We start from the raw sequence: 21,830 nt of genomic DNA, 5'->3' as shown, positions 1-21,830 counted from the left end.
TAATGTTTCAGTCGAGCATTTCGTGATACCCAATCCCTTCAGAAAAACTATGAAACCCAAAAAGTTCTCAACACTAAAGTAGTTTGGGGCCCCGTGGGTTGCCACGCTTCACTTGACCAGTAATCGGGGGGCGGCAAAACCAGCCTGAACTGTGGTGAGGCTGCCCAGTCCTGACCAGGGGAGCGACAGATACCCTTGCTGTTTGTTGATGGCTGGTAGACATCGTTAGGTCGAAGACGAGAGCCTTGGCGTCCACGACAATTTTCACAGATTTCATAAGTGTGAATTTGCCGACTTGATTAAATTTGTTTGAACCCCAAGCTCAGTATTCATGGACACGTGTGAAGCAGCAGAGTATGTGAGTCATCCTAGGCGCCCGTTGAGGAGGAGAGGACGCTCTGCCTGCCTTCGTGCTCACCCCGGGCCGGAGTTCTTTCCAGGGCCATGTTTATTTCTTTTGGGGATAATTTTGCGGTTTAAGATGGCCCCAAACACTGTCTAGTGTTTTTTTTTTTTGTTATTGTTGTTGTTTTGTTTTGCTTTTGAGACAGAGTTTCACTCTTGTTGCCCAGGCTGGAGTGCAGTGGTGTGACCTCGGCTCACCGCAACCTCCACTGCGCAGATTTAAGCGATTCTTCTGCCTTAGCCTCCCTAGTAGCTGGTATTACAGGCATGTGCCACCACGCCCAGCTAATTTTGTATTTTTAGTAGAGACAGGGTTTCTCCATGTTGGCCAGGCTGGTCTCGAACTCCCAACTTCAAGTGATCCACCTGCCTCGGCCTCCCAAAGTGCTGGGATTAAAGGTGTGAGCCACCGTGCCAGGCCAACACTGTCTAGTGTTTTTAAACGCAGAGAGGATGTGAGGTGTTCTGTGGAGATGTACTTCATTTTTTTCTTTTGATTTATTTTTTTTAATTCATCCTGTTTCTGTTTTTTTTAATTTTATTTTTGTTTTTAAAAATTCATTTGTCTTTGAGATGGGTTGCTCTGTTGCCCAGGCTGGAGTGCAGTGGGGCAGTTGTGGCTCACTGGAGCCTCGAACTCCTGGGCTCATAGGATCTGCCCGCCTCAGCCTCCCGAGTAGCTGGGACCACAGGTGCATGTCACCCCGCCTGGCTAATTTTTTTTTTGAGTGGAGGATCTTGCTGTGTTGCCCAGGCTGGTCTGGATCTCCTGGGCATCCACCCCCATGCCCCCTGCACCCCCATGTCCCCTGATCCGCCATGCCCGGCCATCATTATTTCCTAGAGAATCTCTGCTCAGGCTTGTTGGCCAAGTTGCTGTTGGCTGTGAGCTCAGTGTGAATGAACCGACGCTATGTATTGAATAGGTGTCTTAAATGGAGACATAGAACGGAGGTTATGTATCAATGAACTGGTGAAGATGCTTGAGCAGAGGCCTGCAGGAACTTCACCCTGCATTTCTCCCAGGAGCAGCATCTGTCAGCGTCCACTAGTTCCGTGTTCACGGCGACTTCATGGAGTCAGCTACGGGGAATAACCGGAACTGACTCTTTCTTGGTCTCCGCTGAGAGTCCCGCCTTGTGTCCCGCACGCGCGGAGCTGCAGACTCCGCCGTTGGCTGTCACTGGCCTGAGCTGCTGTGCTTGCCCCATTTCAGTGCACGACCTGCGGCAGCAGATGACAGCTTTGCAGAGCCAGCTTCAGCAGGTGCAGCTGGAGCGGGCGACGCTGACCAGCAAGCTGAAGGCATCCCAGGCAGAGATCTCGTCCCTGCAGAGTGTCCGGCAGTGGTACCAGCAGCAGCTCGCCCTGGCCCAGGAGGCCCGCGTCAGGCTGCAGGGGGAGATGGCTCACATCCAGGTACGGCCCCCGTCTACCTTCCAGGGCAGGTCACGCTTCTTGTCTTCGCGTAGAACGGTGCTTTTTCCAAAGATTTTTCTGTTTTTAGAGTTCACAGACATGTTTTTGTTTTTAACCTGCTGTCTAGCACACCCTGTGTCCCATGTAGGATGTGTCCCGTGGGCCCCCCCACAACCTTCTGACATGGGAGACCCACAGCAGCCTCTGCCAGCATTTTCAATTCCAAAGCCTGTCTTGCTGGGCATGGTGGTGCATGCCTGTAAATTCTCATCTGCCTGGGTCTCAGGACCCTCCCACCCCGGCCTCCCCACTCTGCTGCGATGTCTCACAGGTGTGTGGTGCCAGTGGAGTTCTCTTCCTGGTTGGAGCTTTTCCTGTCTCTGCTGTGTGAGCCCTCAGTGACACACAGGGACCACATCTTTCCAGCGTGCCTCGCATTTCCTACATACTGTCAGAAACACTTTCCTCTCCCATCCACTCGTTAGTGGGCATAGCCCATGTCCAGCTTGGTCCCGCATATGTGGGAGCGTGTGTCTGTCCAGGCCTGCCCCTTGGCCCACACGCTGGAGACACCCGGACTGACAGGCGAATGGTTCACATGCACCTCGATCCGAGTCTCAGCACCTCGCCTAATTAGGATGGTGTCAGAGATGCTGAAGAGCGCCTTTGGTCAGCCTTAGTCTTTTTGTTTTTGTTTTTGTTTTGAGACTGTCTCACTCCGTCACCCAGGCTGGAGCAGTGGTGCGATCTCGGCTCGCTGCAGCCTCAACCTCTCAGACTCAAGCGATCCTCCTACCTCAGTCTCCTAACTAGCTGGGATCACAGGCATGCACCACCATGCCCAGCTAAGTTTTGTATTTTTTGTAGACAGGGTTTTGCCATGTTGCCCAGGCTGGCCTTGAACTCCTGGGCTCAAGTGATGCCCGCCTCAGCCTCCCAAAGTGCTGGGATTACAGGTGCGAGCCACCGCACCTGGCCTGTTATTTTTTAATTAGCTGTGGAATTTTTTTTTCCAGATAAAATATTATATATTTATTAAAACTTTATTTCTCAAGAGGGGAATGTGAAATACTAATTCCACCAAATGTTCCTTTTATATCTAGATTTACAAATATATACAATAGAAGTTTTCTTCAATTTTTGTTACTTTTTTTTTTTTCTTCTGAGATGGAGTCTTGCTCTGTCTCCCAGGTTGGAGTGCAGTGGTATGATCTCAGCTCACTGCAACCTCTGTCTCCTGGGTTCAAGTGATTCTCCTGCCTTAGCCTCCTGAGTAGCTGGGATTACAGGTGCCCGCCACCATGCCCAGCTAATTTTTATATTTTTAGTAGAGACAGCGTTTCACCATATTGGCCAAGCTGGTCTCAAACTCCTGACCTTGTGATCCGCCCACCTCAGCCTCCCAAAGTGCTGGGATTACAGGCGCGAGCCACCGCACTCAACCTATTACGTATTTTTTAAGCCAAAGAACCATATGGAAAAGCATTTGTTCTACTTACAACATAACTTGGAAACAAATCAGTATACAAATTAATACAGTTTTTTAAAACTCCAGGGCATTTATATGAGGTAGTATTTAAAGAAGTAAGCCATGCCAGGTGTATTTTAGAAGTATAGTTTGGACCAGGTGCAGTAGCTCATGCCTATAATCCCAGCACTTTGGGAGGCGGAGGCGGGCCAATCACTTGAGGCCAGGAGTTCAAGACCAGCCTGGCTAACATGGCAAAACCCCATCTCTACTAAAAATGCACAAGTTAGCCAGGTGTGGTGGCGAGTGCCTGTAGTCCCAGCTGCTTGGGAGGCTGAGGCATGAGACGTGCTTGAATCAAGGAGGCAGAGGTAGTGAGCCGAGATCGAGCCACTGCATGCCACACTCCAGCCTGGGCAACAGAGCCACACTTTGTCTCAAATAAAAAACCAACAACAAGGAAGTGTGGTGGTGTAGCCTGGACAACAAAAAGAGAGGAAGCTTCAAAGTGATGGTGGCTCTAGAGCCCTATCTGCTTTTTTTTCGGAGACAGGGTCTTGCCCTGTCACCCATGCTGCTGGAATTCAGTGTCACGATCATAGCTCCCTGTAGCCTTGACCTCTTGGGCTCACACAGTCCTCCTGCCTCAGCCCCCCAAGTAGCTGGGACATAGTTGAACACCATCACACCTGGCTAATTGTTTAAACATTTTCTGTAAGGACAGGGTCTTGCTACGTTGCCTAAGCAGGTTTTGAGCTCCTAGGCTCAAGCGATCCTCCTGCCTCAGCCTCCCAGCGTGCTGGGATTACAGGATGAGCCATTGCTGGGCCCTCACTGCTTTTTCCAAATACCTTTGGAATCCAGGTTCAGCATTCCTTAATCAGAGTTTTTAATACATTTTTTTGGTACCCAAATGTATCCCTTCATTCCCAGTAACATTCAGAAGGGAGGAGAATTCCAGGCAGGCACTCTGCTTTCATGGTCTCAAAACACAGTCCCAGCAAAGGCTGTCTTCCCTGGCTCCGTGTACCTTCTCCTGAGGTCCTGGGGCCCGTGGCTTCTGTCACGTCTCGCACTTCGTACTCCAGGAGGCAGCATGGAACAGGCGACGCGGGCAGGTCCAGCTGCAGGCCCCAGGCTGTCCTCACATCTCCTTTCAGTGCTACTTCCCTTGGCTGACGCCGTCCTCCTCAGGGCCATGGGACTGGGCTTTTTCACGAGACGCTTGGCCAGGGTGGGCCTGAGCACCTGGGGGTCTGGGCCGGGCCCTAGCTGGGCTGTAAAGGCTGCGTCCCGGGAATGGCACCTGTCAGGCAGGCCCTGGTGTGTGTCTGGCTGGATTTGGTCAGTTAAGATAAGGCTCCTCACCCACAGGGGCTCAGAGATGCCTCGTCAGTGGGGACTTTTGGGTAGGTCCTGCTACACACTGCAGTCTGATGAGCTACAAACAGCATGATGAGTGCCTGTGGATGGCCTGCCTGCCCTCCCACTCAGGCACACAGAGCCCAGACAGAGCATATTTTGACGTGGGAAGACGTGTGGTGGGTGGTGGGGCTTATGTGGGAGACATTGAGGGGCAGCCCATGACCCTCACCCTGGGGCCTCCAGGGACAGGCTGGTCTGCATTTCTTGCTTGAAATTGAGCAACTTTTTACTTTGTGGGGTTTTTTTTTTTGAAGGTTGGACAGATGACCCAGGCAGGTCTCCTGGAGCACCTGAAACTCGAGAATGTGTCCCTGTCCCAGCAGCTGACGGAAACTCAGCACAGGTCCATGAAGGAGAAGGGACGGATCGCGGCACAGCTGCAGGGTATTGAGGTGAGGCTGCGGCCGGGGCCGTGTAAGGTTGGGAGAACATACACATACACAGACATAGATACGGTGTGTTTTTTCTTACATGTTCTATCTCTCTGTGTGTATCTCTTAAATATTCTCATGGATGGCCTGCAGTGACCGCTCATTAAGGCTTTGGGACCCCCGCTCCTCATCCCTCACCTGTGGGGCTTAGTGCAGTGTGACTCTTTCCCTGCCAGCCCCGCCTCGGCCTGGGCCCCGGCCGTCAGTCATTGCCAGTCAGGGATGGCGGTGGGTACAGAGTAGGTAAGGAGGAAGCGTCCGGTGAGTTTGTGCCTGACAGCCTGTCGAAGCCTAGCGATGAGAGGATTTTCTTTGCTTTCTAAGCACTCAACCTGCATTGCCATTTGACCCTCCAGCAACCACACGCTGTTGAGGTCATGGCCGCTGCCTGCCCAGCCATCTCCAGAGGACAGAAATGCAGCAGCCTTGATAGCTGTTCTTTAGCTGTGGGACCCTAGACAATTTCTTCGCTCTCTGAGCCTCGTCTTTTTTTTTTTGAGGTGGAATTTCGCTCTTGTCGCCCAGCTGGAGTGCAGTGGTCTCACTGAGATCAGTGGTGTGATCTCAGCTCACTGCAACCTCCGCCTCCCAAGTTCAAGCGATTCTCCTGCCTCAGCCTCCCAAGTAGCTGCTATTATAGGCACCCGCCACCACACCCTGCTAATTTTTTGTATTAGTAGAGACGGGGTCTCGCCGTGTTGGCCAGGCTGGTCTCAAACTCCCGACTTCAGGTGATCCGCCCGCCTCGGCCTCCCAAAGTGCTGGGATTACAGGCTTGAGCCTCATCTTTATAAAATGGGGATAATGTCACCTACTCGATAGCCTTGTGGAAAAATTAAAGAAGAAGGAATGGTGTAAAACCCCGAGGCAGTGTATGGAGGGAGGTTCTGTGCTGGGTGATGCTGGGCCGCTCTCGTTGCCGACCTTTCCCGTGGTGCAGGGAGCTCTTCGCAGCCTCACATGGTTTCTCGTCTTCTGCGACTGCTCCCACCTCTCTGTGGCGTCAGCTGGGCCACCCAGCTGGGATGACGGATAAGAATCGTGTTGCGTCAGCCATAGTTCTTCAAGGGCTTAGTAGAGAAGAACTGAAAAGAATTTCAAGTTAGGAATTTGTGTTTTCCCTAAGAAGTGTACCGCGATGTGAGGGCTCATCCACAGCCAGATGCAGGCTGTGTTCACCGCAGGGGCCTCTCCTCTCTTACCTGGTGGTACCAAGCACTGCTCTTGTGAGAGCATGTCTGGGTCTCACTCCCGAAAGGAGGCACCTGTCACCCGTGTGTTGCCACAAGAGAAAAGCTGGGGAGGTTGTGCTCACCAGTGGATCCGAGTCCTTCACACGGGGTTGTTGGCCTGGGCTGGACCTGGCCTCGGTCTCCTGGTTGGTGGGCGGCCCAGCTGCTCACCCAGGGCCCTCAGTCTGCAGTTGGTAGACAGGATGGGGACGTGGATGGGGCCCATGCCAGGGTGGTAAGTTTCTCCGCAGAGCACGGGACTTGCTGGCTGCTGTTCACTATTACGGTTTCCTGCCTTTTTAAAAACGCGTTGTTTGCTGGGCCCAGGCTGACATGTTGGATCAGGAAGCGGCCTTCCTGCAGATTCAGGAGGCAAAGACAATGGTGGAGGAGGACCTCCAGAGGAGGCTGGAAGAGTTTGAAGGCGAGAGGGAGCGGCTGCAGAGGATGGCAGACTCGGCGGCATCCCTGGAGCAGCAGCTGGAGCAGGTAAGTCCCTGCAGCCCTTCAGGCTGGACCCAGGCCCCAGGTGATCCCGAGCAGCCAGGACTGCACACAAGGAACCCGGGTGGTCCTCTGCTGTGGGGCCGTGTCTGCTCAGGTGAGAGTTGGGCTGTTGGTCAGATGCTGCTGCTGCTGCAGACCTGACTCTTGTTTGCCCTGCTGGTTCTTCTGCACCAGGATTGTGCGTGAAAAAAAGACCTTCCATGGTGTCCATCAAAATTACTTGAAACCTGAACAGGAAAAGGGCACACGTTCTCAGAGTAGGGTCGGCGCAGCCATGTGGGCTTCATTCCTTCTCCAGGTGAAGTTGACTTTGCTCCAGCGAGACCAGCAGCTTGAGGCTTTGCAGCAGGAGCACCTGGACCTGATGAAACAGCTCACCTTGACTCAGGAGGCTCTGCAGAGCAGGGAGCAGTCTCTCGATGCCCTGCAGACACACTACGATGAGCTGCAGGCCAGGCTGGGGGAGCTGCAGGGCGAGGCTGCCTCCAGGGAGGACACGATCTGCCTCCTGCAGAATGAGAAGATCATCTTGGAGGCGGCTCTGCAGGCGGCCAAGAGTGGCAAGGAGGAGTTTAACAGAGGAGCAAGACGCTTGGAAGAAGGTACCGAGGAAACGTCGGAAACTTTAGAGAAGTTAAGAGAAGAATTGGCCATCAAGTCTGGCCAGGTAATGCATTCTGCTGTGCTTTGTTTTGAATCAGAACCCTCCATGCAGGAGTGATGCTTCTTATTTGGTCCTTCCTTCCTGTCTGTCTTTTCTTTTTCCTTCCTTCCGTCCTTCCCTCCCTCCTTCCCTCCCTCCCTTTCTCTCTTTCTCTCTCTTTTCTTTCTTTTCTTCCCTGCTGGGTCGCCCAGGCTGGAGTGCAGTGGCACAATCTCGGCTCACTGCAAGCTCCGCCTCTCGGGTTCACGCCATTCTCCTGCCTCAGCCTCCCGAGTAGCTGGGACTATAGGCGCCCACCACCACGCCTGGCTAATTTTTTTGTATTTTTATTAGAGATGGGGTTTCACCGTGTTACCCAGGATGGTCTCGATCTCCTGACCTCATGATCCACCCACGTCGGCCTCCCAAAGTGCTGGGATTACAGGCGTGAGCCACCGCGCCCGGCCGTGACTGGCTCTTTCACTTAGCGTGATGTTTTCAGAGTTCATCGAGAAGAGAATGTTATTTAAAACCAGTTTGGGCCGGGCACTTTGATCCTTCACGGGGGGGCTCCTGAGGGACCGCCCTCCATGTTGTAGGGAAAAAGGCTCATTCTCCAGTCGTGCTCTAGTGATAACTAGGATTTGCGTGCAGCGTATTCTATATTCAGACAGAAAACCTCGGCCCTCAACAAGCTTTTCCCTATTTCTGGAGTCGACTGCCCCGTGTGTGTGCTGAGAGCTGTTTGCTGAGGTAGAGAAGTGTTTCCACAAACACTTGTGTTCCTGAGTCCTCCAGGGCCCTCTGAGTGCAGATCCTGTGGGGTGGGTCTGCGTGGGGCCCTCTGAGTGCAGTCCTGTGGGTTGGGTCTGCGTGGGGCCCTCTGAGTGCAGTCCTGTGGGTTGGGTCTGCGTGGGGCCCGAGGCTCTGCATTTCTCAAAAGCTCCTGGGCTGAATGGACTGGGCTCCAACAGACTTTGCAGGACAAGGACCAAAGCCTGGGGTCGGCACCCTCAGCCTGTGGGTGCAGCCCAGCACCAGGTTCTGTAACTGTCACTGGAACAGCCCTGCTTGCCCGCCTTTGCAGAGATTGGAGCTGCGTCTGTGCTGCAGGAGCATTGCTGAGCAGCTGTGACTGACATGCAGCCTGTGAGCTGCAGTCGTTTCCTATCAGGCATCTCCAAGAAAGGCTTGCCAAGTCCTGGGCTGGAGTACGCCCTGGCCTCATCCCCTCTCCCACCTCCCTGCCCTTCACTGTGCCTTCATGCTCTCAGTGGTGAGGAGGGAGAGCCCAGGCCTTAGGAACCACCAGTTCCCGTCAGCACACAAATGCTTCTTCCTATAACATCTGAGCAGATGTGTGCCCTCCTGGAGCCATCAGTGTAATGTCTGTGTAGCTGCATCCCCCTCCTGGAGCCCTCAGTGTAACATCTATGCAGACACATTCACCTCCTATAGCCCTCAGTGTAACAACTCTGCAGATGTGTCCTTTCCTGGAGCCCTCAGTGTAGTATCTGTGAGGATGTGTCCTCTCCTGGAGCCCTCAGTGTAGTATCTGTGAGGATGTGTCCTCTCCTGGAGCCCTCAGTGTAATATCTGTGAGGATAGGTCCTCTCCTGGAGCCCTCAGTGTAGTATCTGTGAGGATGTGTCCTCTCCTGGAGCTCTCTGTAACATTTGTGCAGATGTGTTCCCCTCCTGGAGCCTTCAGTGTAACATCTGTGCAGACACATTCCCCTCCTGGAGCCCACAGTGTAATGTCTGTGCACATGTTCCCCACAGGTGGAACACCTGCAGCAGGAGACTGCCACTCTGAAAAAGCAAACGCAAAAAATGAAGGAACAGTTTCTTCAACAAAAGGTAAAAATGTGTTGTTGATTTCTTCACTTGAAACAAGCGTATGAACAGAGTTTTGTGTGGTTTAATTGCTTAGCAATTCCAGTGTCATTGGAGTTGAGAAGAAGATAACAGGTAACATCTTGAGTTCTCTTTAACTCTTTTTTTTTTTTTTGTTTGAGACAGTCTCACACTCTGTCGCCCAGACTGGAGTGCAGTGGCACAATCTCTGCTCATTGCAAGCTCCACCTCCCGGGTTCACGCCATTCTCCTGCCTCAGCCTCCCGAGCAGCTGGGACTATAGGCACTGGCCACCACGTCTGGCTAATTTTTTGTATTTTTAGTAGACATGGGGTTTCACTGTGTTGGCCAGGATGGTTTCAATCTCCTGGCCTTGTGATCCACCCGTCTCAGCCTCCCAAAGTGCTGGGATTACAGGCGTGAGCCACCGCGCCGGCTCTCTTTAACTGTTTTTAAAGGTACTTAATCTGCAAAGTCAAGACGCACTTCCACAGCGGGGTGGGGGTCTTGGCCCCTCAGATCTCCAGGGGCGGCTGTCACTGGAGCGCCTGTCATACCCTGTTGTGCTCACTCTGGGGAGCTGTGTGTTGTGCAGTATTGTTGACACAGGTTGGGTTTGCCATTTAAAATGTCTGAAAAATGCACATGGAGTTCCACCATTGAAACAAATTATGATTACCCAAAAAGACATGGAATATAAATTTTGTGTCAGTGAAGCCAGTACCTCCTGTTGGATTTTATGGGATCTGAGCAAGGGTGACCCCCGAAGCTGTATTGTTCGTGGTGCTGTGTTTTATTTCTGAGCGAGGACAACCCCTGAAGCAGCGTTGTGAGTGCCGTGTTTTATTTTTTTTGAGACAGAGTCTGGCTCTGTCGCCCAGCCTGGAGTGTAGTAGTGCTGTCTCAGCTCACTGCAACCTCTGACTGCCAGGTTCAAGTGATTCTCATGCCTCAGCTTCCTGAGTAGCTGGGACTACAAGCATGTGCCACCACACCTGGCTGGTTTTTTGTATTTTTAGTAGAGATGGGGGCTTCGCCTTGTTGGCCAGGCTGGTTTTGAACTCCTGACCTCAGGTGATCAGCCAGCTCGGGCTCCCAGAGTGCTGGGATTACAGGCGTGAGCCACCGCGCCCGGCCTGCTATATTTTATTTCTGAGCAAGGGCGGCCCCTGAAGCAGTGTCGTGAGTCCTGCTTTGTTTTATTACTGAGCCACAAGCAAGGGGAGTACCTGTTGGAAGCAAAGCAGTGCAGTTGAAGGCTGGAGGGAGCCAGACTCCTTGGAATTGAAGAGACATCTGGGAGGCCGGTGTGACTGCCTCGTGCACCACACACAGATTCGTTTAAACAGGCCGTGATGTCACTTGTGGGTAAATAATGGTGTGTCTCAGTCGATGAAGGCTTAGATTTGATGAAATGTATCTTTACCTCAAAAAAGTTATGTCCCTGGTAAGTGGTAAACATTTTTGTTGAAGCCAGCTTGACCCCCAGAAGTCCCCCGCGCCCACCGCCCAGCGTCGGCTCACAGCTTCTGTCTTTGGCAGGTGATGGTGGAGGCCTACCGGCGCGACGCCACCTCCAAAGACCAGCTCATCAGTGAGCTGAAAGCCACCAGGAAGAGGCTGGACTCGGAGCTGAAGGAGCTGCGGCAGGAGCTGATGCAAGTGCACGGGGAGAAGCGGGCCGCGGAGGCGGAGCTCTCGCGCCTGCACCGAGAGGCGGCCCAGGTCCGTCAGCAGATGGCCGACCTTGAAGGGCATCTCCAGTCGGCACAGAAGGAGCGAGACGAGATGGAAACACACTTGCAGGTCCGTCTGCGTCGGACTGACTCACTTGTTGGGGAGGATTCGGCCAAAGTGCTTGGGGCGCGTGTGTCTGGGGCGGGCCCGCGTCTGGGGAGGGGCCGTGTCTGGGGCGGGGCCGTGTCTGGGGCGGGGCCGAGTCTGGGGCGGGGCCGCGTCTGGGGCGGGGCCGAGTCTGGGGAGGGGCCGAGTCTGGGGCGGGGCCGAGTCTGGGGCGGGGCCGTGTCTGGGGCGGGGCCGTGTCTGGGGCGGGGCCGTGTCTGGGGCGGGGCCGTGTCTGGGGCGGGGCCGAGTCTGGGGCGGGGCCGCGTCTGGGGCGGGGCCGCGTCTGGGGAGGGGCCGCGTCTGGGGCGGGGCCGAGTCTGGGGCGGGGCCGAGTCTGGGGCGGGGCCGGGTCTGGGGCGGGGCCGGGTCTGGGGCGGGGCCGGGTCTGGGGCGGGGCCGGGTCTGGGGCGGGGCGGTGGCAAGGCGGGAGAGGCTTTTGGAAGAACAGCTGGGAATATGGCCCACCTGGAGCATAGGTCCCAGAGGGGCAGTCAGGTGAGGCCTGGTAAGTCCAGGTGACGATGTTGCATGAAGGGAGGGAGTGAGAAGGCCCCGTGAGGCACCCAGCTTCTCCCCATTGCCATGGGCTCCCGGGATCCAGTATGTGAGGACGGCGGCTGTCATGCGTAAAGCAAGGGTGAGTGTTTTGTGGAGACCCCACGTCAGGGCAGGGCACCGGGGCCCGGGGACCCTGGGAGTCCCTTGTGGCTGGGTGCGGATCTGGGACCGGCCAGAGACAGTCACATTCCTGTGGAAGCTGAGCCTGGGCTGGCTTCTGCACGCAGTGGGTGTCCGGGATGCTGGTGACAGTTTCTCGGCTGCAGGTGGCAGAGCAGGTGAGCCGGAGGTGAGGGGTGAGGGGTGCGGGACGGAGGCCACAGTCGAGGATCCTGTCCAGACATCCAGACTGAGGAACCGGGAGGCGAGATGAGAAATCGGGAGAGTAACAGTAAATTTGGGGAGGGTCGTTTTGCTTATGATGTTTCTGAAGTTGCCAGAGAGGACTGAGCTAAGGTCCCAGCAGGTGGACTGGTCAGCGTGTTTGGCTCATCAGGAGCCAGGCTGAGGCCGGGAGTAGGCGGTGTGGCCAGGCGCCGGTCAGTGTTGGAAAGTAGGAGCCGATGGAGGAGCGCCGGTCGGTGTCAGAAAGTGGGGGCTGATGGATTAACGCTGCTGCCGGGGTGGGGAGGTGGGCCGAGGGCAGCGCCGGCTCCTTGGGTTGCAGGAGGCTTGGAGGACACAGCAGTGGGGGCAGAGCACGTTCAGACCCCACAGCTGCAGGTCTGGGCTGGTTGTGGGGACTCGCTTAGCACACAGGAGCTGGGGAAAGGCTGCGAGGGCAGGAGCAGGTGGGGGACGCAGCCGTCAGTGTTCACAGTGGAGGCTGAGGAGGGCATCCAGGGGGCTCCAGGGAAGGGTCCTGGAGTCTCCAGGGATGAGTCCCAGGGGCCTCTGGGGAGGGGTTCCGGGGGCTCAGGGAGGGGTCCAGGGGCTGTGGGGAGGGAACCCAGGGGCTTGAGGGGAGGGTTCCTGGGGACTCTGAGGATGGGTCCAGGGGTCTCCAGGGAAGGGTCCTGGGGTTTCTGAGGAGGGGTCTGGATCCTTGAGGAGGGGTCCTGGGTCCTAGGGGTTAGGAGGAGAGGTCCTGGGTCCACAGGCTTTCCTATAGACTAGTCATGTCCTGTTGTGCCTCTGATGCTCTGGACACAGTGTTTGGAAACGGTTGTTGGTCTCAATAATGAGTGGTTTGTGGCCGAGCGCAGTGGCTCACGCCTGTAATCCCAGCACTTTGGGAGGCCGAGGCGGGTGGATCACAAGGTCAGGAGTTCGACTAGCCTGGCCAATGTGGTGAAACCTCGTCTCTACTAAAAATAAAAAAATTAGCCGGGTGTGGTGGCGGGCATCTGTAGTCCCAGCCACTCGGGAGGCTGAGGCAAGAGAATCACTTGAACCTGGGAGGCGGAGAGGTTGCAGTGAGCTGAGATCACGCCCCTGCACGCCAACCTAGGCGACAGAATGGGACTCCATCTCAAGAAAAAAAAAGAGTGGTTTGTAAGAAGGTAGATGTCTCGCTCAGGATTTTTCTCAAGGCGCAAGTCCTCCAGGGCGAGCCTGTGCAGTGCCATTGGCAGGGACAATGGGCTGGAGCCTGGGAGGGGAGACAGGCTGGGGCTTTCAGTGCCGCTCTTCACGCCCGCCTTGCCTTCCGAAGTCGTTGCAGTTCGATAAGGAGCAGATGGTCGCCGTCACAGAGGCCAACGAGGTGCTGAAGAAACAAATTGAAGAGTTGCAGCAAGAAGCCCGGAAGTAAGTCCGCGTGTGCCCGGGGGAGGCGGGAGAGCCCCGTGGGCTGCTGCTGTTGTGCGGGGACGCCCTCCCTGGGAGGTGCTGTGGTGGCCTGGAACGTTAAGGTCCAGGTTTGGAGTCTGTGTGGTTTGGTGGCTGCTCATCTGCGAAATGATCCGAGTTGATCGTGGACTTGCTGAAGCTCCTGTAACAGAAGCTCCCCAGGTGTTTTTATGTTTGACTTTTTGTGCAGCAGCATCCCCTCTCCCAGCTCCAACCCTGGGAGATGCTTCAGTGTTCATCCTCACACCTCACACTCACATAAACATGAACACACTGACCTCGCCGGCACACGCCCGTGCATACGTGTGCGCACAATCAGATGCCGTTAGGGGCTGCCTTACCCCAGTGGTGCACAGACCTCGCCGGCACACGTTTGCACACACAGATGCCGTCAGGGGCTGTCTTACCCAGTGGTGCACAGACCTTGCCGGCACATGCCCATCAATATGTGCATGCACACGCAGATGCTGTCGGGCCTTCTTCCTCTGGCATTGTGCCCTGTGCTGCTTTGCTTTATTTTTGTAGAGATGGGGTCTCACCATGTTACCCAGGGTGGTCTCGAACCCCAGGGCCAAGCAGTCCTCCTGTCTCAGCCTCCCAAAGTGCTGAGATGACAGACATGAGCTACCATGCCCAGCTAAATGCATAGTTTTGAGGTATTTTGTTTGTTTTCGAAATAGTCTGTTTCTGTCGCCCAGACTGGAGTGCAGTGGTGCCATCATACCTCACTGCAGCCTCAACCTCCTGGGCTCAAGTGATCCTCCCAGCTCAGCCCCTGGAGTAACTGGGACCCCAAGTGTGCACCACCACGCCTGGCTAATTTTTTAATTTTTTTGTAGAGATGGGGTCTCAGTATGTTGCCCAGGCTGGTCTCAAGCTCCTGGACTCAGGCGATGCTCTCGCCTCGGCCCCCCAGGATTCCAGGCGTGAGCGTCTGTGCTGCTTTGCTTTAATCAGCTGGTGATTTGCTCATGAATCTGATGGTTGAAATTTTTACCGATATTCAAGAACGTTTCTGTTTGGTAGGAGCAGACTCTTTCTCTGCATTCACAGGGTCGTTCATAAGCTGCCCCAAGAGGAGGGCAGGTCTGATGCTGGTGGTGGAAATGGTGAAAATTCACTGAGTGCTTCCGCTGGCCTGGCTCTGCGGGAACACCCGATACGGACTGATCCTTCGCTGTGTGCAGCCCCCACAGGACAGACACACACACACCCGGCTTTCCTAGGGCAGCTGGGTTCTGGGGAGAGCGAGGGTGGGGTGTGAGCGGAGGCAGCCTCCCCGTGGCCTAGGGTCTCGGCCATCGAGCCCGTCCTTCAGGAGGGGCTTCTGAGACGCACTTCCTGTTGCCTGCTGTTGCGAACCAGAATGCCAGACGGTCGCGTCAGAGGATAATTCAGCTTCCTCTTGTGTCTCCCTCGTGACACCCCAGGGCCATCACGGAACAGAAGCAGAAGATGAGGCGGCTGGGCTCAGACTTGACCAGCGCCCAGAAGGAGATGAAGACCAAACACAAGGCCTACGAGAATGCCGTGGGCATCCTCAGCCGCCGCCTGCAGGAGGCCCTTGCGGCCAAGGAGGCTGCGGACGCGGAGCTGGGCCAACTCCGAGCCCAGGGCGGCAGCGGTGACAGCAGCCTGGCTCTACATGTAGGTAACGCCGTGCCATCCCAAGCCAGGGTTGCCAGCCCCTCAGTGTGGGGAAGGGCTCTCCATCAGCAGTTGTCCCCTAAAGCCTTGCGGGGCCGAGCTCACGTGGGAGGCGGCAGCTCTCTCAACTCCGCTCAGCGTTGAGGTTGCCGGGAGCCCGCAGTGATGGAGCATCACCTTGCATCCCCCCATGAACCCTGCACGGTCTGCGGTCTGCGGCCTTCGGCCTTCACCTGATTTTCCTCAAGAAATCTCCTTGGCTCAGAGAAGTTCAGCTGCTCCCTTGGGGCAGAGGGAGGGCCTGCCCTGGTCCACTCGCGTTCCAGCAGCCTCTGCAGCGGGAGGAAAAGCAGCCTCCGCACTCGCTGAGAAGCAGGAGTAGGGGTGTGGGGTCAGCGTTTGGCAGGGTTCGGGGAGCGTTTAGAGGTAGCCACGCTGCGGTGGCCCAGAACAAGCCGGTGCCCTTGCTGGAGGGCTCTGAGCAGGGCCTTCTGTGGAGGCCGCGGCCCTCTGTGCTCTCTTACCTTACGTGGTAGGCATACCATTCTACCTGAGTAAGTTCATCTGCATTGTATTTATTATTCTCCAGTTCGTGTCCTTGCACGGACAACTTAGTGTTTCTTCTTACATGTGGTTTGTTTCTATTTCCCGTCCACTTAAGAATTTATGGGTAAGAAGAGACTGTATCATAACATGCGGTTTTCTTGTCAAATTAAATAAACTTGGCCAGGCATGGTGGCTCACACCTGTAATCCCAGCAATTAAATAAACTCAGCCAGGCACGGTGGCTCTCACCTGTAATCCCAGCGCTTTGGGAGCCCGAGGCGGGAGGATCGCTTGAGCTCAGGAGTTTGAGACCAGCCTGGGCAACATAATGAGACCCTATGTCTACAAATAATACAAAAATATTACCTGGGCATGGTGGCACGTGCCTGTGGTCCCAGATGCTTGAGATGCTAAGGTGGGAGGATCACCTCAGCCCAGGAGGGGAGGCTGAAACTGCAGTGAGCTGTGATTTTGCTGCTGCACTCCAGCCCGGGCGACAGAGAGAGACTCTGTGTCTAAAATTAAATGAATAAATCAAGTGCTCCCTCTCACCTGATTGCTTTGTAAACTGTTGGGGAGATTGATTCAGTTGCCATTTTCCTTGGGCTCACTAAGGGCTGGGGTGGGGAGGGCGCAAAGGCCAGGCAGAGCCAGCCCCTCGCCGCATCATTGCAGCTGAGGAATAGCACGGCCGTGACCCGATGTCTTGTGTCTGTCCGGGCTTCACCCCTCGCAAGTGGTGGTTTTTGGCAAATTTCTCACCTTTTTGATCCTCAGTGAAATGAGGTCAAACTGAGGTGAATGAGGACCTCCTCATGTGAGGGTTAAGTTAGGTGGTACTGGAACATGCTTGGCAAAGGCCTGGCACCATCGAGGCAACAAGTGGGTGGGGTGTGAGAGCACACCGGTGCCTGCATGTATCCATTCATGTGTGAAGTGTGAGCACGTGTGTGCGTGTGGTGTGGGGTGCGAACATGTGTGGGGTGTGAACACGTGTGTGTGGGGTGAGCACGTATGTGCATGTGTGAGATGTGAACACGTGTGTGGTACGTGAGCGTGTGTGCGTGTGGTATGTGTGTGTGTATGTGATGTGTGGTGCGTGAGCACATATGTGGTGTTGATTACACCTGGTGCTGCTTGCTTGCCACAGGTGGTGATTTATAGCCATTATCTGCAGGTCAGATTTTCTTCTGTATTTTTGAAGCATTGAACTGAAGAGATGATTTTGTTTGTCCCAATTGTCCCCGTGTGTCATCGTGTGCATGCTGTGGTCGGTTAATTCAACTTCTTTAACATAAAGGAAGGTTGTGAGACTGTGTCAGGCAACTGGTGTCTGGTGTGTGCAGCCACACAGCAGGTGCCACGGGAAGTGAGGGGGGTCAGGGCCTGTCCCGTGACCAAGTGCCCGTTCTGTCCTGGCCCTTAGGAAAGGATCCAGGCCCTGGAGGCGGAGCTGCAGGCTGTCAGTCACAGCAAGACTCTGCTGGAAAAGGAACTGCAGGAGGTCATTGCGCTGACTAGCCAGGAGCTGGAGGAGTCCCGGGAGAAGGTGCTGGAGCTGGAGGATGAGGTGAGGCTTGGCTATCTGCTGTGGCGGCAGCGTGGGGCAGGTCACGTGATCCCTGGGCGTGCCACCACTCGTGTGGCCCGAAAAACAAAACTTCACCGTGCGCCTAGCATTGCTGCTTTTGGTGTTGCCACCTTCTGACCGTCAGCCTCTGGCTCTGTGGTGGGGCAGGCCCTGATTCCAGCCCTCTGGGGAGGATCACTGTGGTACCGTCTCTTTGGTGGAATGGTTACAGAATTCATAGTGCAACCCTTCTCAGTTCAAACGCTTTGGTTGCAAGTAAGAAACCCAACTTGGCCGGGCGAGTGGCTCATGCCTGTAATCCCAGCACTTTGGGAGGCTGAGGTGGGCAGATCACGAGGTTAGGAGTTCGAGATCAGCCTGGCCAACTTGGTGAAACCCCGTCTCTATTAAAAATACAAAAATTAGCTGGGTGTGGTGGCAGGTGCCTGTAGTCCCAGCTACTCAGGAGGCTGAGGCAGGTGAACTGCTTGAACCCAGGAGCAGAGATTGCAGTGAGCCGAGATCGCAGTGAGCCGAGATCGTGCCACTGCAATCCAGGCTAGGCAACAGAGTGAGACTCCATTTCAAAAAAAAAAAGAACTCAGATCTGTCTCAGGTTCAGAGACAGTTCTCACTTCAGCGGTGCTGGTGGCAGCTCAGTGTCCCAGCCCCCTCTCCCTCCCCAGCCCCTCTCTGTGGAGCTCCGTCACCCTAGGGCTGCCTGTTCCACTCACTATGTCCTGTCCTGAAATGGTTTTGCTCGTGCCCAGCCTGCTGAGTGGCCTGGCCAGGGCTCAGTGCCTGGACAGGCTTCTCCAGAAGCCCATGGCCCCAGGAGAAGGCTGGGCTCTTGGCCATGGGGAGGAAGGAGAAGGGCCTGGGGAAGCAACTGACCATGACCACAACAGCCTTCATACCATGAAGCAAGCACGGTCCTGTGGTGTCCATTGCTGGCTTTGTTTTTGTTGTTTCGAGACAGTCTTGCTCTGTCACCCAGGCTGGAGTACACGATCTTGGCTCACCTCAGCCTCCACTTCCCAGGTTCAAGTGATTCTCCAGCTTCATTCTCCCGAGTAGCTGGAACTACAGGCACCTGCCACCACACCTGGATAATTTCTGTATTTTTGGTAGAGAGAGGGTTTTATCATGTTGGCCAGGCTGGTCTCAAACCCCTGACCTTATGTGATCCACCCGCCTCAGCCTCCCAAAGTGCTGGGATTACAGGTGTGAGTTACTGCGCCTGGCCCATTGCTGTGTTTTTTTTTTTTTTTTTTGGGACAAGAGTCTCGCTGTGTTGCCCAGGCTGGAGTGCAGTGGCACGATCTCAGCTCAGTGCAACCTCCAGTCTTGGGTTCGAGTGATTCTCCTGCCTCAGCCTCCTGAGTGGGACTAAAGGTGTGCGCCACGACGGTGGCTAATTTTTGTATTTTCAGTAGAGACGGGGTTTTACCATGTTGGCCAGGCTGGTCTCGAAATCCTGACCTCAGGTGATCCCCTCACCTCAGCCTCCCAAAGTGCTGGGATTCCAGGCTGAGTCACCACGCCTGGCCTAAGTTTCTGCTTTTTCTTACTAAAACACCTGTTTCTGGGGTGTGTGAACTCCACTCACCAGTGCGGGTAATTTCACAGTGATGTTGGTATGTTTCAGCTTCAAGAATCCAGAGGCTTCAGGAAGAAGATAAAACGCCTCGAGGAGTCGAACAAGAAGTTGGCTCTCGAATTAGAGCACGAGAAAGGGAAGCTTACGGGTCTTGGACAGTCCAACGCAGCTCTGCGGGAACACAACAGCATCCTAGAAACAGCTTTGGCCAAGAGGGAGGCAGACCTAGTCCAGTTGAACCTTCAGGTATTCAAACTCGTCAAACTCAGGCCAGCAGCGGCGTGAGAGTTGCTGAGGCTGTGTGCAGTCCGAGAATCTCACCCAGATTCAGTCACCTGTGCCGACTCCTAGCCCACCCGGCCTGCAGCCGAGAGAACAGGCTCAGAGGTTGGGGTGACCCACAGGCCTGGGTCCCCGGCTGTTGGTGCAGGGCTGGGCTCTCCGAGGTGAGGCTGGAGCCCCTGTGTGTGCTCACTTCACCTGTTTAGTTGAGGGGCAGACGTGTTTAGTTGAGGGGCAGACGTGTTTAATTGAAGGGCAGGCCTGTTTGGTTCACGGGCAGGCCTGCTCAGTTGAGGGGCAGATCTCCCATGCGGGTGTGGCTGAGTTCCAGTCCCAGGTGGTGACATTGTATGTAGGGGGCACTTAACAAGAGGTTCACGCAGTTCAGAACTGGGACTCGAACACTGACCTGGGTCTCACTCAGCTGCTCAGGCTCCACAGCCTCTCTGGATTGAGGACCAGGCGGGGCATTTCAGGGAAATCCTGGGGGCCACATCAAGCTGCTGGTGTTGACTCTCCCGTCTTAGTTCCATATTTTGCCCTAGTTCCCACCACTTCCGTTCTGTTTGTACCTGGCCGCAATCCCTGATTTATATGTATTTTTTGGGTTCCCAGCCACCACATTCCTTTTTTTTTTTTTCGTTGTTGTTAGTAATACAGAGGCTCACTCTGTCTCTCAGGCTGGAGTGCAGTGGCAGGATCTCGGCTTCCCGCCTCCCGGGTTGAAGCGATTCCCCTGCCTCAGCCTCTAGTATAGCTAGGACTACAGGCGCGCGCCACCACACCCAGCTAATTTTTTATATTTTTAGTAGAGACGAGGTTTCACCATGTTAGCCAGGATGGTCTCGATTTCCTGACCTGGTAATCCACCTGCCTCAGCCTCCCAAAGTGCTGGGATTACAGGCGTGAGCCACCGTGCCTGGCCCATTCTTTTTTTTTTTTTGAGACAGGGTCTGGCTCTTGTCCAGAGTGGAGGGGAGTGCAGTAGCACCATCATAGCTCACTGCAGCCTTGACCTACTGGACTTCAGCAATCCTCCTGCCCCAGCCTCTGGAGCCGTGGGGCCCACAGGCGTGCCACATTCTTGAGTGCGGCCCTGTGGTTGTGCTCCCGCAACCTAAGATTCTGTTTTTGTCACAGATTCTTCAGAGGTGGAGTTTCCTCTGCCTCCCTGGCGTGTGCCTGCGCCTGTGGTGTGGCGTGCGCCTGCGCCTGTGGTGTGGCGTGCGCCTGCGCCTGTGGTGTGGCGTGCGCAGCCTTGTGTGTTTGCCATTTGACGTCCTTATCTGTCCTGCAATCTGATCTAGGTGCAGGCGGTTTTGCAGCGCAAAGAAGAGGAGGATCGCCAGATGAAGCAGCTTGTCCAGGCCCTGCAGGCCTCACTAGAGAAGGAGAAGGAGAAGGTGAACAGCCTTAAGGAGCAGGTACGTGCCACTTTCTGGCTCACAGGGCGTTCCAGAGGACGCTCCGGTGCCTAGAAATCTATGCAGAGTCCTTCACACACCAGCCTCCTTCCGGCAGGTACAGAGAGCAAAGGTGCGTTGCAGTTGTTGGTGATGGAGGCTGCAGAGCACCTGGTCTGGTCCTTAGAAGGTGGTGTTAGATTAAATGGTGGTGCAGCCATGAGGACCTGGGGCCAATGAGCTCCGCGTGCGTATGTATGTATATTGTGCTAGGAACGGTGTCCTGTGTGTCTTGTTGCATTGCAAAAGCAAACTTGAGAAGAGCGTAGGATCCCATTTGTGTTTGGCAGACGAGGGGTGGTTCTGTGGACCCTTCTCTGTGTAGAGAGCTGTCTTTTCCTGGCTGGCCCCTGCCCTGCTTCACCTGTGTTCACTGACACATTGCTCAAGTTGCCAGCAGAGGCCCATCCTGACCCCCAGGTGCCCCATCTGGACCCTGCTCCTCCGTTAGAACGCTGCTTGCTGGCTACCTCTGCCATGCCTGGCACAGAGCAGCTACTCCTAGCACGCTTGCCCTGTGTGTGCACGTGGGGGGTGTGCGTGCACGTGTGTGCCTGGGACGTGGTGTGTGTGTGTGCATTCGATGCTCATGTATATGTAGAAAATTTCTAAGGAACACAAGAAATAACTGGTTTTCTCTAGAGAAAGGCAGGAAAGAACACATCACTTTTCCTTTAAATCCTGTTTGAATTGAACTTGTAAAAAATTACAAGTTATAATTGCTTCAGAATTCAAACTTTTTGGCCTAACAGTAAAGCTTCTTTCATGCCTATGACCTGGCTTTGCCACAGCCTTTAAGAACTTTTTTATGATAATGTAATTGAGATAAAAATAAAAAGCTTCTTGATTTTTTTTTTTTAAAGGGGTGAAACAATAAAGTTTCCTTATAAATACAATTAATTTTAAGATATGGCAGATGGCTGGGCACGGTGACTCACGCCTGTAATCCCAGCACTCTGGGAGGCTGAGGCGGGCAGATCACTTGAGGTTGGGAGTTCGAGACCAGGCTGACCAACATGGAGAAACCCTGTCTCTACTATAAATACAAAATGAGACTGGCATGGTGGCACATGTCTGTAATCCCAGCTACTTGGGAGGCTGAGGCAGGAGAATCGCTTGAACCCAGGAGGTGGAGGTTGCAG

The 21,830-nt window shown here is 54.7% G+C and overlaps 1 protein-coding gene across 7 annotated transcripts in view; it reads left to right on the top strand.

Moving 5' to 3' along the window:
- Positions 1–21,830, top strand: part of GOLGA3 (golgin A3) — a 54,655-nt gene that overhangs the window by 19,929 nt on the left and 12,896 nt on the right. For all 7 annotated transcript variants that reach the window (XM_008005319.3, XM_008005317.3, XM_008005324.3 and 4 more), the window contains 11 exons: positions 1,622–1,824; positions 4,972–5,109; positions 6,708–6,869; positions 7,186–7,554; positions 9,312–9,389; positions 10,929–11,192; positions 13,444–13,538; positions 15,011–15,227; positions 17,200–17,343; positions 18,992–19,189; positions 20,533–20,649. In XM_008005319.3, the coding sequence (XP_008003510.1) occupies positions 1,622–1,824; positions 4,972–5,109; positions 6,708–6,869; positions 7,186–7,554; positions 9,312–9,389; positions 10,929–11,192; positions 13,444–13,538; positions 15,011–15,227; positions 17,200–17,343; positions 18,992–19,189; positions 20,533–20,649 (1,985 nt within the window). The remainder of the gene's footprint in view (positions 1–1,621; positions 1,825–4,971; positions 5,110–6,707; positions 6,870–7,185; positions 7,555–9,311; positions 9,390–10,928; positions 11,193–13,443; positions 13,539–15,010; positions 15,228–17,199; positions 17,344–18,991; positions 19,190–20,532; positions 20,650–21,830) is intronic.

Source organism: Chlorocebus sabaeus, chromosome 11 (assembly GCF_047675955.1).
Source record: "Chlorocebus sabaeus isolate Y175 chromosome 11, mChlSab1.0.hap1, whole genome shotgun sequence".
NCBI classification, from domain to species: Eukaryota; Metazoa; Chordata; class Mammalia; order Primates; family Cercopithecidae; genus Chlorocebus; species Chlorocebus sabaeus.
This window is presented reverse-complemented; position numbering and strand designations above follow the sequence as displayed.